We start from the raw sequence: 13,905 nt of genomic DNA, 5'->3' as shown, positions 1-13,905 counted from the left end.
AACTGTTGATTCATCCACCGCTAATGAAATGCATGGTGCATTCTGAATGACCTCATCAAGTTGTGAAGTTAAATCTTCAGCTAATATTTCAGTTCTCCTCATTGCTGTGAATCTGACAGTGGGTTCTGTTTGATCTTTTCTCTGAGCTCATCTTTTGTTTACCTTTCAGGAAGGTGTCAGCAACACACATGCATCCTTTTACCATCTCACCATCTGAAAAAGTTTTTTTGTGTGTTTTCCCAAAAACCCAACCTATCCTCAGGGAACACTCCATTGCACGTTGTTGGGCTGTGAGGGAATTGACAAGGACTTTGGTGGACCTCTCATATTGGGATTTGAGTTGGTTAATCTTGTTTGTTCTCACCTCTGTGTTCAAAAGATACATCTGATCGAATTTACTATACCTGGTGTCCAGTGGAAATTTTAGCATGTCAATCTTGGTGGGGCAAATGTCGGATGCATGCAGGCAAAGCCACATCACAACACTAAATACATGAATTGCACTATAACGGTGACAAACGGTCCCAACAGCAGTCCCAACACCTTACCACCTGGCTAGGCATTTAAATGCCTTGCACAAGTATTCCTCCCCCTTGGCATTTTTCCTATTTTGTTGCATTACAACCTGTAATTTAAATTGATTTTCATTTGTATTTCATGTAATGGACATACACAAAATAGTCCAACTTGGCGAAGTGAAATTTAAAAAAAGAACTTGTTTCAAAGAATTCAACAACAACAAAAAAACAACGTAAAAGTGGTGCATGCATATGTATTCACCTGCTTTGCTATGAAGCCCCTAAATAAGATCTGGTGCAACCAATTACCTTCAGAAGTCACATAATTAGTTAAATATAGTCCACTTGTGAGAAATATATGTGTTACATGATCTGTCACATGATCAGAGTATAAATACACCTTTTCTGAAAGGCCCCAGAGTCTGCAACACCACTAAGCAAGAGGCACCACCAAGCAAGCGGCACCACAAAGACCAAGGAGCTCTCCAAACAGGTCAGGGACAAAGTTGTGGAGAAGTTCAGATCAGGGTTGGGTTATAAAAATACCAGAAACGTTGAACATCCCACGGTGCACCATTAAATTCATTATTAAAAAATGGAAAGAATATGGCACCACAACAAACCTGCCAAGAGAGGGCCGCCCACCATAACTCACGGACCAGGCAAGGAGGGCATTAATCAGAGAGGCAAAAAAGAGACTAAAGTTAACCCTGTAGGAGCTGCAAAGCTCCTCAGTGGAGATTGGAGTATTTGTCCATAGGACCACTTTAAGCTGTACACTCCACAGAGCTGGGCTTTACAGAAGAGTGGCCAGAAAAAAGCCTATGCTTAAAGTGTTTGCCAAAAGGCATGTGGGAGACCCCAAATATATGGAAGAAGGTACTCTGGTCAGATGAGACTAAAATTTAGCTTTTTGGCCATCAAGGAATATTCTATGTCTGGCGCAAACTCAACACCTCTTATCACCCTGAGAACACCATCATGCAGTGGGGATGTTTTCCATCAGCTGGGACTGTGAAACTGGTCAGAATTTAAGGAATGATGGATGGTGCGAAATACAGGGAAATTCTTGAGGGAAACCTTTTTGTCTGCCAGAGATTTGAGACTGGGACGGAGGTTCACCTTCCAGCAGGACAATGACCATAAGCATAGTGCTAAAGCAACATTGAGGGGTTTCATGGGTAAACATTTAAATGTCTTGGAATGACCTAGTCAAAGCCCAGAAAGCCCAGACCTCAATGCAATTGATAACCTGTGGTATGACTTAAAGATTGCTGTACACCAGCGGAACCCATCCAACTTGAAAGAGCTGGAGCAGTTTTGTCTTGAAGAATGGGCAAAAATCCCAGTGGCTAGATGTGCCAAGCTTATAGACATACCCCAAGAGACTTGCAGCTGTAATTGCTGCAGAAGGTGGCTCTACAAAGTATTGCCTTTGGGGGAGTGAATAGTTATGCACGCTCAAGTTTTCAGTTTTTTTGTCTTATTTCTTGCTTCTTTCACAAGAAAAAATATTTTGCATCTTCAAAGTGGTAGGCATGTTGTGTAAATGAAATAATACAACCCCCCCAAAAATCTATTTTAATTCCAAGTCGTAAGGCAACAAAATAGGAAAAATGACAAGGGGGTGAATAGTTTCGCGACCCACTGTACACCTGGCTATCAGCGGAGCCTTGTCTGGCAGCGAAAGAGTTCATTCAGCTTCATTTTCTGCCTTTTAAAAAACATATCTGATATGGCTGATTTGCTTAAACAAATGTGGTTTCTACTGTCAATTGAGACGTACAAACTATGGCATAAGGGGATGACAAGCAGATAAGAGGCAATGCGTAATTTTGATTCAAACATTAATGAGCGAGCTAGGACAGACGCAGTCAATATAACTATTTGTTCAACACTTTTGAAATGTACAGTGACAGAATTTAGAACATGGGCCATTCTTACAGTGTTCTCCCTGTACACCAAGTCAGGGTGGCAGGGTAGCCTAGTGGTTGGAGCACTGGACTAGTAACCAGAAGGTTGCAAGTTCAAACCCCTGAGCTGACAAGGTACACATCTGTCGTTCTGCCCCTGAACAGGCAGTTAACCCACTGTTCTTAGGCTGTCATTGAAAATAAGATTTCTTTCTTAACTGACTTGCCTGGTTAAATAAAAGTCAAATAAATACAATTTTAAAAAATGTAGGAGGGATATAAGCAGACAATGAAAGCTCTTAAAATATTTGACGATTAAATTTCTCAAAAACAGGTTTTAGGCTGCATGTGCACCACCAAGTCAGAACAGTATGTGAAATTAAGAGGTGAATATAGTCCAAATTATTAGGGTGAGGCGCATTGGCTGATAACAGCTTACTACACAACATACACTTAGTATTACTTTGTTAGCTACAGTATGCATATCTCCCTGGCATATTACATAATTTATGCAGCAGCATAGAAGACGTTTTTGGACTCACCTTGTTGTGCTGTGGTCACTTGAACAGGAAGGTAGCGCGTCGGTAGTTCGTGGGCAAATTTTCTCATCAAACTTTGTCAACAAAGTTTGGTATTCTCTGGATTTATGGTGCTTTCAAGACAACTGGGAACTCCAAGAGAAAAAAAAGGTAGAATCCGAATGATGTCAGTGATCTGTTGTAGCTCTGGAAAGAGGCCTGAGTACCCGATTTACAATTCCGAGTTGGATGAATGTTCAAAACGTATTTTCCCACTCGTATTTTTCACGAGTTCCCAGTTGTCTTGAACTCACAGTTAGCCACTGATTCCTTCCAAACCACTCATTGTTGAATTTGTGATTTCTAACTTGTTGTGTAATGTTTATGTCCAATGTTTATGTCCAATAATTTATCTTAATTATTTATCTTCATATGACAAGGATTAAAAAGGATTTGCCAGTAGATTGTCAACATGACACGATGATGACTGCTAGCTAAGATTGTGAAAGTATGATGTTGACATGATCAGTCCAATCAAAGCTACTGTAGATATAACATGATTTGACTTCATTTAATCTGTGGCCAATAACCTTGAGCCTTCTTGGATAGGCACTTCTAATGTACCTCTATGGCAGCACCCAAGGGGCCAGATTTTTTAAAGTCTTCCCTTAGACTTGGAGGTGACATAGTTTCCCCATGAGTGACAGAAAACTGAGCCAATCACAACGCAATGCTCCATATTTTCTGCTGGCTTGCCCCACCACCACAAAAAGTGCAGTGCTAGGCTGAAACACCTGCATTTTGGAGAACCCTTACTCAAGAAAACAAAAAAGAGATCATGTTTGTATGTGGCTTTATTATCTCAATTATATACATTTTTTTTTTACATTGTTTGCAAACTGATATATATGACTCGTATTAACGCCAAAATAACATGCAAAACAGGCAAGGCCCCCCAAAATGTATATTATTTTTGCTAAAAATGTGGGGCTGCCCTGAATGACGGTTCACCACTGCTGGTGTCATAATGGCTCTTAACATTGGCACTTTTCAAGAGAGCTACAGACTCGCTGCATATCAGGCACATTGGTTTTGTGTTAGTTGCAGGAAGAATGAATAAATACTGTTCCGTCCACTCGTCTTTGAATATACGGTTTTCATTGTCAACTTTTTAAAAAAATTTAACAAGCCATATTAACAAAGATACTGGTAACTAAGCTCCTTCTATCTATGATATTAACAGTTGAACCGCGGTCCAATCTGCCTGCTTGTCCCAAGGTCCCGCAGAGGATATTTGGATTGATGTGATTGGGTAAATCGCGGCCTCTTGTATTTGCATATAATCACGCAATTGGATTAGACAGGGCACGAGTAGAGTGGGCGTTGCTTCCTGAGAGAGTGAGAAAGAGAGGTTGCTGAATTAGAGTCCGTTGTGCCCGGTAGATTTTTTTTTAAAGCTGTCAAAAAAATAATTTAACTTATATATAACAAAATGTGATGTTGTCTGGACCCAGACCTCAATCCACCAATTGAGTTTAGCTGGCCTACACTTTCTCTTTCTTAACTTCTAATATGCGTGCGATGGGTGTGGCTTCATGACAATGATAAAGAGCAGCTGTTCACCGATTTGACAACTCCAAAGTAGTTACACCTCCAAAACATCTGCTAGGCGGGTATAGGCTATCCCCGGTTAACGCTTGATCTGATTGACTCTTGGCCTCAGTTTTAGATATCGAAAAGCTTTATATAAAAACGAAGGGCTCTATTCAATCTGTAAAGCTAAAGCATTACAGTTTCTGCGATAGAATGTAAAAATTTATGCAGCGGTTTACGCTAAAGCGGGAACATTGCCTTTACATTTCAATCATGCTGTAAAGATCGACTTCCGCCATGCTCCCTAAGGGCTCGTTTCAATCCGTAGTGCTGAAGGCCTGCGATATACTTCAAGCCTTTTCAGTATTTCTGTAGCCATCAATTGAGCAATTGCGGTGGTTAGAACACCAGCGTCAAATTGACATTGAAAATAATGCGGATGATTAATTAAAAAGTATACTGTTATTAAAGTATAGGATTGTTTTTATTAGACAGTGTTGCTGCTTTTGGATACCTGAGTTTTACAACTCATAATTTATCAGCAAGCTCAGTCCTGTGACTCGGTGATCTTCATAAGTTATTGAGGGAAATGCCAGGCACATGAAAAGAAATGGAGTAGAAAGGCATTAGAGGAGGTGTGTGGGAAAATACTGTCAGATATTTCCTTCCCCTACAGCTATCCAGAACTAATCAGAGGCTATGCTGAGCCCCTGTCAGGAACAGAGGTTGGTTTCACACCTACGCACCCACACATATTTGCAAGGTTGTGTGATATGATAAGATGGTTGTATACTGTACAGATAAAGGAAGCAGTGACTCTGGACTCCAACCAACCACACCGTCCACTATGACCCCATCCACCATCACCCAATCAGTTAGCAGCAGCAATGGGCCCAGTTCCATTTCACACAAAAAGGTTACACTATCCTTTGACAATAGCTAGATTTCCATCCAATTGGTGACAGATTTTCATGCAAATATTCAAAAATCCGCATTAAGAAAATATGCACATTTTCCCACCAGAGGTGTGTTTCCACCAAACAGACTTGTTGCGGATAAAAATCAGTGCATGATGACAACTTTCGCATAAGATTTCCTGTACGAATAAACATCTAAAGTTCTATGAGTTTTCATCGCATTTTCAATACTACCGATAGTTTTGTCACAAACACTGTTGCGTTAAATGGCAAATGTGCCTACTCTGGTCTTGGCACGTGCTCTCTAGCGAACAGCTCGCAGACACATGCCACCAGATTAAGAACCTCAATATTTATTGGAAAGGAGCATCAAGATCATTGTGCACTTTCACCACCCTGTAAAGTCCATCATTGTTTATGTCATCTGTAGCCTAATAAACTGCATGGTTTCCCGAGTAGTAGTGGGAGGACTGCACACCTTAACATCGCGTGAATCCAAGTTTACTTCGACATGATGGTTATATCAATATTTATGCATGAAGGCATTTCCAACACCACTTCTCACATATTTAATTTTACCAACGCAAAAAGATCCCACCATGTCGAACAAACAAATTATTTATAACATTTAACCAAAAGTTCCAGTTTCCAAAACAGCTGTCCTGTTTTTTTAATATGGTATGACTTTACTCACATTCACACTGTGGATGAAAATGTGTTGAGAGACACATTGTCTTTCTGTGATTCCTCCCCTCAGACCCTCTTCTCCGATGCGTTTTAGGAAGGAGGAGAGGACATAAGATGCAAGGAATGGAGGAAAGATGAATTAAGAAAGAAACAACATGTCCAATATTGGAAAGCAAAGTTCAAACAAAGGCTTTTAGTATGTGACAGCTACCTGTTAGCAGTGGGCTTGGTTTGTTGTAAAGTTTGTTGGTTTTTGACCTAATTACCACCTACTGCAATTAATTCCTACTGAGATGAATCAAGACGTTCCCATTTACATTTGCATTCCAATTTTCACAGGTACGATATTTGCCTGATTCCTTTGGATAGTCCAACATAATGAATCTTTGGAACATACAATCCCAAAAATATAACATTTAATGTTGTGCCAAGTCCCAACATCCATGACTTTGCTTTATAACCTACTGTACATTTCAATTTTATGTTGCATTTCCATCACATCCACTGAGTTCCATCCCATTTACATTGCATTTTTTCCTCGTTTAGGGAAGAAGTAACATCCATACACAAAACCTATTGTCCTTTGAAACTGCGGTTCCAACTGCAGTCAACATTTGTTGTGCCAATTCCCAGTGGGCAGTGGCCAACGTTCAATGATTGCAGCATACTGCAGATAACTGCACTCTGACAAAAGTATGTTTTAGCAAGGAGTGAGAGCGACCAATAAATGGTTTTAGAGGCATACACAGGCAAAATTGTTTTGAAACTGCGGTTCATTATTGATATTGGAAAGCAAAGTTCAAACAAAGGCTTTAGTATGTGACAGCTACCTGTTAGCAGTGGGCTTGGAATGAGTTTAAAGTTTGTTGGTTTTTGAAAACCCTCCTCCCTCACCTTGTCTACTGAGATGAATAAACCTTACATTTACTGCAATTAATTCCTACTGAGATGAATCAAGACGTTCCCATTTACATTTGCATTCCTTTTCACAGGTACGATATTTGCCTGATTCCTTCTGATGGTCCAACATAAATCTTTGGAACATACAATCCCAAAAATATAACATTTATTGTTGTGCCAAGTCCCAACATCCATGACTTTGCTTATATAACCTACTGTACATTTCCATTGATGTCCACAGTTCCTTGTTCGCATTCACCATCAAGCCATCAAGCTCTACATTGCATTTTTTCCTCGTTTAGGGAAGAACTTGAAGTAGGGAGAGAGAGGCATACACAAAAAATATTGTCCTTTTGAAACTGCGGTTAAAGTGCAGCAACTGCAGTCAACTGTGTTATTTTGGACGCAATGATTGCAGCATACTGCAGATATACTGCACTCTGACAAAAGTATGTTTTAGCAAGGAGTGAGAGCGACCAATAATATGGTTGCTTAGCGACACCAGGTAAAACTTGGTTCACTCACCCTTCATTATTGCTGTATGAGTGAAAAGAGGAATGAGTTTGGAGGTGAGAAACGGAAAACCCCTCCTCCCTCACCTTGTCACAGCGCAGGTAAACCTTCATTTTATGGCCCGGCTGGGGACGAGAATACTGATGAAAGAGGCTGCCTCGCCTAAATGTCTCAAGTAGGCCTGTGTCTGTCTGGATTCGTCTGGCACTTCTTTTTTGAAGCGTGAGAGCATCTAGATGTTCAATATACTGTATGTGTTTACATGGCAATATACTTCATTTTGGCCTTTTCTTTAAATCTGTTGTGATTCCATTGTCTGAGTAGTTTATCAAGAAAGCTGTCAAACTCCATCCAATGTGAGACCTGTAGTGAGTCATTTGGCCTTTGGCTTTGTTCGTGGCAGTGTCTAAGGGACTGGACTTCTAGGGTCGCATACATCGCATCGAATTTGGTTCTCCCATTCCTCTACCGATCGTTCAGCGCGCTGTTGACGCCTAACTGCAGATATTTTCGCGCGATTCTACATGTAAAATCGTTTTGAACTCGCTATTCTTGTGTTCGAGCCCTACACCAGCTGCTTTGCGACATAGCAACCTCAGCAACGACGGGATCGATGTAAAAACATGAAGGCAGAAAACAGCAATCTCATCATCTGTCATCTGTCCTCATTTTGCCTTTTTTTTTACCTGGCAAGCATGAACAAACAAGTTGGCGACACAGTCTTAACAGGACACATGTACAAACGTCTCACACCAACACAGTCTAACTGGACACATGCACAGACGTCTCACACCAACACAGTCTAACTGGACACATGCACAGACGTCTCACACCAACACAGTCTAACTGGACACATGCACAGACGTCTCACACCAACACAGTCTAGCTGGACACATGCACAGACGTCTCACACCAACACAGTCTAACTGGACACATGCACAGACGTCTCACACCAACACAGTCTAACTGGACACATGCACAGACGTCTCACACCAACACAGTCTAACTGGACACATGTACAGACGTCTCACACCAACACAGTCTAACTGGACACATGCACAGACGTCTCACACCAACACAGTCTAACTGGACACATGTACAGACGTCTCACACCAACAGTCACCCACAAGTAAAATAAAAAATTAAAAAATACATAAGCATATGTTGCTCATGCATATGTATGCTGGATGACATGCAGACACACAAGTAAGCATGTGTCTAATATCAAAAATAGCTAAAAGAGAGCAGTGTGTACGGATTAATAACCTTATGGTATGATTAATTGATCCCCTTTGGTAACACATTTTATGCCTCCTGGTTTGTAATGCATAATAAATACATAGGCATTTAAACATATAGTGAGCTTTCATTTAATGCTTAATGGGCAATTCTACCACTGGTCAACCTCCTTTTCATTATCTCCAGTACAATAACAGTGTCTACATATGTGAAAACGATGCATTTCTACGTTTTGTATGATTTTTAAATATTTTTTTTACAAAGTTCTACCTGATGACGTCATCAACAGTTAAATCAAATAGTAAAAACAGTGACCCAGAGATTTGCTGGGAGTGCTAGAAACTCGTTGCAGGTTTTGAAAACCACAGTTTTTCATAGGGTTCTATTCAATATATATAGCGGAAATTCAGGGTTACAGCATGATTGTAATTTAAAGGCAATGTCCCTGCCTTAGTGGAGACTGCATTCACGGTAAACGCTGTATAGGCTATGTCAGCTCAATCGGAAATGACCTTAACATTTCTATCACAGAATCTGTAATGCTTCAGTTTTACAGATTGAATAGAGCCTTTACTTTTAATCCTACCCTGTGATGCCGCAGAGAAGCACATTTAGGGACCTTTCTTCTTATCTTTTTAACCACAGATCATAGAAACCCGATGTTTCCACATATGTAGACACTGGTATGGTGCTGGAGATGATGAATGAGGTTGAAAAGTGGCATAATTTCCCTTTTACATGTTGGCTTATGTCATGTTGTATAATGCATATAGCCATATTTCTAGTCAGTCAATTTTATGAACACTTATGTTTTATATTGCATATGTCCATGAGTGTAATCCTTTAAGAATGCATATTTAGACATTTATAAAGGGTGTTAAAATGCAATAGTTATGAATGCTTATAACAAGTCTTATACTTGCACTATGTGGTAATATTATACACTACAAGTGCAACCGTAATGTATTATAAACAGGTAGCTTTTTAGAAACGGCTATTATTATGCCTTCTTCAAATATCAGTTTATGAAAGATGTTTGGTTTAAAACCGCTGATTTATTATTTTGCTTGTCTAGTTGCAGTTTCACTTTCTCTTGAGTTAGTACCTTCACATGCAGTAATACAATAACGCCATTGATCTATTTGGAGCGCGGAGGCCAAAACGATATGACCTGAGCTGTCCATGGTGATGAAACACACACACACACACACACACACACACACACACACACACACACACACACACACACACACACACACACACACACACACACACACACACACACACACACACACACACACACACACACACACACACACACACGCACACGCACACGCACACACACAGAGTTTGGACCAGTGTTCAGGGGTATTCTCTGTAAGATAGCAATCAGACATCGGGATCAGAAGTTAATTGCAGTGATTACTTGCTTAGCGGGATAATGGAGGATTTCACTGGAGGGGTTCATTAGTGTCTTGGATGTCTATGGATTATGTGAAAGGAAACACTTGGAATTGTCCAAATGAATCTGTGGATTTTGGAAAATACATCGTCTACCTCCACAGGGTTTTAGTTCCAGTGGATAGATAAGTTGTGGGTGCTCTCTAGTGTGAATTCTAGATAGAGTCAGGGTTACAGGTGCATAAAAGGTTCTCTCCTACATCCGTTTTAGTCATCTGCCAGTCAGACTGTTGACAATCGCCTTCGTCTGCAAGGAGATCTATTACACAGAACATAATATCAGTCTCTAAAACCCTATTTTATTAAATAGCTAGGCGATTAATTTCATTATCAAGTTCCACAGCTGGATATTTAAACAGCATATTGAAGGCCTAAAACATAGAATATAAAATGTCGACATGATGCATTGATAAAAAGTGTTCTTATGTTCAAAGAATGGATCCAAGGTTAGCCGTACAATGGCTGGATTTAATTATTCTCCCCACCAAGTTGCAGCTATGTTCAGAGCACCCTAAAGTTGCTCAAAACAATTTATCACCATATGGCCCTGGGTGTTTGCTTACAAATGGGAACTAATATGGCACTAATTCCTGTCACTAACAAAAACTAATTCCGTCATCTCAGTGTCAGTCCAGAAATGTATTATGATTGGATACCTGCGCCTCCCCGAACGAAAGACAGGTAGGCTAATCAAATGATGTGGACAGTAATGCTTTAAATCACATACATGAAAATTACTTTTCCAACTTTACCAACTAGGCCTACATCCTCGTTAAACTCTGTATGTCCTCACTACCAGTCCCCTCTCGGTTGAGGCTGAGGTTAACGCAATTTCTGCACAACGCATAGCGCGTGCAATACTGAACATCGACAACCAGGCGTTTATCTTCCTAAAGCCTTGATGCCCCCGCCAACTCCTTCTCCCCTTCGTTTTGCCGAGGTTTCAGCACAATGGACAGCGCACGTAATACTGGTTAGGGACAACGCTTGTTAAAATGGACACATACTAAAAAGCATGGGGCTATTTGTTTTCTTTTAAAAGCAAAACCACATACCAAATATTCACGATTCAGTTTGTACATGAGTGATGGGCCAAAAGGTGTAACAGGCTAGAGAGTGGCAGCCAGTATGGCCATTTGCTAGGAGCTGCAAGCCGTCTGGATTCTGAACAATTTAATAGCCGCCTTCTCTACTCCCTCCTCCCGGAAAGAGTTGTTCTGCGTTCCCAGCGGCACTCCACTGCCGCATGCCGTTTAGCACTCACCGTATGATCGCAATCACGCGGGTTTGAGCTAATGGTCCTACCTTAACAATTTGCACTCGCGTTTGGAGATGTGGCTGCTTGCATAACAGTGTGGATGGGGGGCGAGCAGGGTCATGAGGGTGATCATTACCTTTGAGTTGGATTTTGGGGGTCGCTACCGTAGAAGGAACGCGCTCTTCCTATCAATAATTCATCCATCCCTGAAGCAGCGGGAAAGGGGGGGAGAGCACACAGCTCCGGAGATACAGGTTTTGAACTGCAGTCACCGGCGTATTATGTCACAATCTGACAGTGCTTCGAGACGGGCTGACGAGGAGGACAAAGGAGGATGAAGGAGGGAGAGGGACCGGGAGAGGCAGAGGAGGAATATAATGAAGTTGAGTGGGAAAGGACTGTGTACCATCGTCTCCAGCGCCCTCCTCTTCGTCTGCGCGGTGAGCGAAGTTGTTGTCGGATTCAAATGCATCTCACTGGGCACCAAAGTAAAAGTGCATTTTCACCTGTCGACCGCGGCCGGGGCTTTCTACTCGGGGATACTGGTCGGACTCGGGCAGGCGCTGCTGGGCTTTGCGCTGCTTTGTTGCAAAGGGACGCCCGGGTGTCGGAATTTCTTTCTCCTGGGTATCCTGGTGTTTTTGTTGGGAGTTCTCACCGCCTTCTCCGGAGCCGTGGTGGACGGGGACACGGTGTCTCTGGTGGAGCGCAAATATTCCCATTATTGCCTAGACATAGACTCAGTGGAATTAACCGCCATCTGCAACCAACTGAAGGAATATCAGAGAAGTCTAGTCATCTCAACCATTCTTAGCACTTTGGAATGCCTTCTCGGGCTTATGAACTTGGTGATCATCAAAAGGTACAAAACAGCGCAGTTTTACAGACGGAGGCAATCACAGCGGCAAAGCGTGGGGACTATTATTTTCAGTGAGGAGCAGGACTTTACCGTGTCCGAATTCCAACCGGTTTCCTACATTAACTTGGGGGTATTTCAAGTGTTCGACGAAGCAGGTGTTGAAGTACAATGCGGGGGCCACCCGTCTATCGATCTCCCGGGTTACTCACCCACGGATCCCGAGCTCAACCATTCCTACCCCTTTTCTTACCCGCTCCCGAACGAGTTACCGCCCGCGTACGAAGACATTTTCCCTGGAGACGAAAGTAACAAATAGCAGCTCACTCTGAACAAACAAAAAAGTTGGAACACGGGCTCTAAATTCTGCAGTGACAATCACTGTCTTTCTCCCTTCGGTCTATTCAGTGCTGGGACAAACAATCACGGAGAGATTCTTACCTAAACAGTTTTTTTCCATTACCTTCATGCTTATTTTTCTCAGCAAAGGTAGCCCCCTGGTCCACTTTATGTGCATCTACCATTAAGTTGCCAATTAACTAGTCTATTGCCATCCATCGATATAGTCGAAATTCCATGGTATTAAATACCAGACCCATAGACCATAAGATGCTACCATACCAGTCCAAATTTCAAAGCAGCAGTTGTTTTGAGTTCAGATTGGATACATATCAAATGCCCATATAGTTTGCTGTTGTTATTGTTTTCTTTAACATATGAATAAAAGTGTATTTACTCTCACCTGATGTTAGAAGTTCTATTCAAAAACCAACCTGCATTTTACCTGCCTAATACTCCAACATCCACAATGGGCTTGTAATGTGTCTTGTACACCCAACAGGTGTAGCCCATTAAATTAGCCTAGGGCTTGATTAACAAGACCACAGAAAGGCCCACATCATTGTGAATCGGAAATGCATTTCCGTAGCCACATAAATGCAATACAGTAGTAATGAAAAAGGTAGATGTATTCCCCTTCCACATTTCTGCACATTTTGCGGAGCCAATTGCTCTTGTTCTCACTGCAGTAGAACCTAATGGGTAGCCTGCATTTGTTTCACATGCTTAACTAAATAGGCAATAAACCATTGAGTATTATGTCTGCATCCCAAATAGCACACTATTCCCATAGTGCTCTGGTCAAAAGTAATGTACTGTAAAGGCAATTGGATACCATGTGGGATGCATCCATATTCACTAGTGAGTCACCAGAGCACCACACCTCCCATTCACCTCCAAAGTGGCAGATAACAACTGTCATTGATGCCTTCTTCGCTGAATTTCACCCACTGTTGAGTGGATGTGATGCTCTCTCTCTCAGCTGATAAGATAACTCAAGTTGGGTGTGAAATCACTTCCTCAGCCGTTGCTAGGAACTTGGATATGACCTGTTTCTTGCGTGCGACTAGAGAGTATGATTGGATATAAATGGGGTTAGATACTCACGTGATATTGGAGTACAGGAGTTCAACATATTTAGAAAGACATGTATCGTACTGTATGGGACAGTGAAACTGTAGGGCTGTATGCCT

General features: G+C 41.6%; 1 protein-coding gene across 1 annotated transcript; it reads left to right on the top strand.

The window, feature by feature from the left end:
• Nucleotides 1-11,489: 11,489 nt before the first annotated feature.
• LOC123994256 (transmembrane protein 271-like) lies at nt 11,490-13,060 on the top strand. The gene has a single exon (XM_046296796.1). It carries the CDS (start codon nt 11,895-11,897, stop codon nt 12,690-12,692), a length of 798 nt encoding a protein of 265 aa, XP_046152752.1. The 5' UTR covers nt 11,490-11,894; the 3' UTR covers nt 12,693-13,060.
• The last annotated feature ends 845 nt before the right edge of the window (nt 13,061-13,905 follow it).

Source organism: Oncorhynchus gorbuscha, linkage group LG13, assembly GCF_021184085.1.
Source record: "Oncorhynchus gorbuscha isolate QuinsamMale2020 ecotype Even-year linkage group LG13, OgorEven_v1.0, whole genome shotgun sequence".
In the NCBI taxonomy this organism is placed as follows: Eukaryota; Metazoa; Chordata; class Actinopteri; order Salmoniformes; family Salmonidae; genus Oncorhynchus; species Oncorhynchus gorbuscha.
This window is presented reverse-complemented; position numbering and strand designations above follow the sequence as displayed.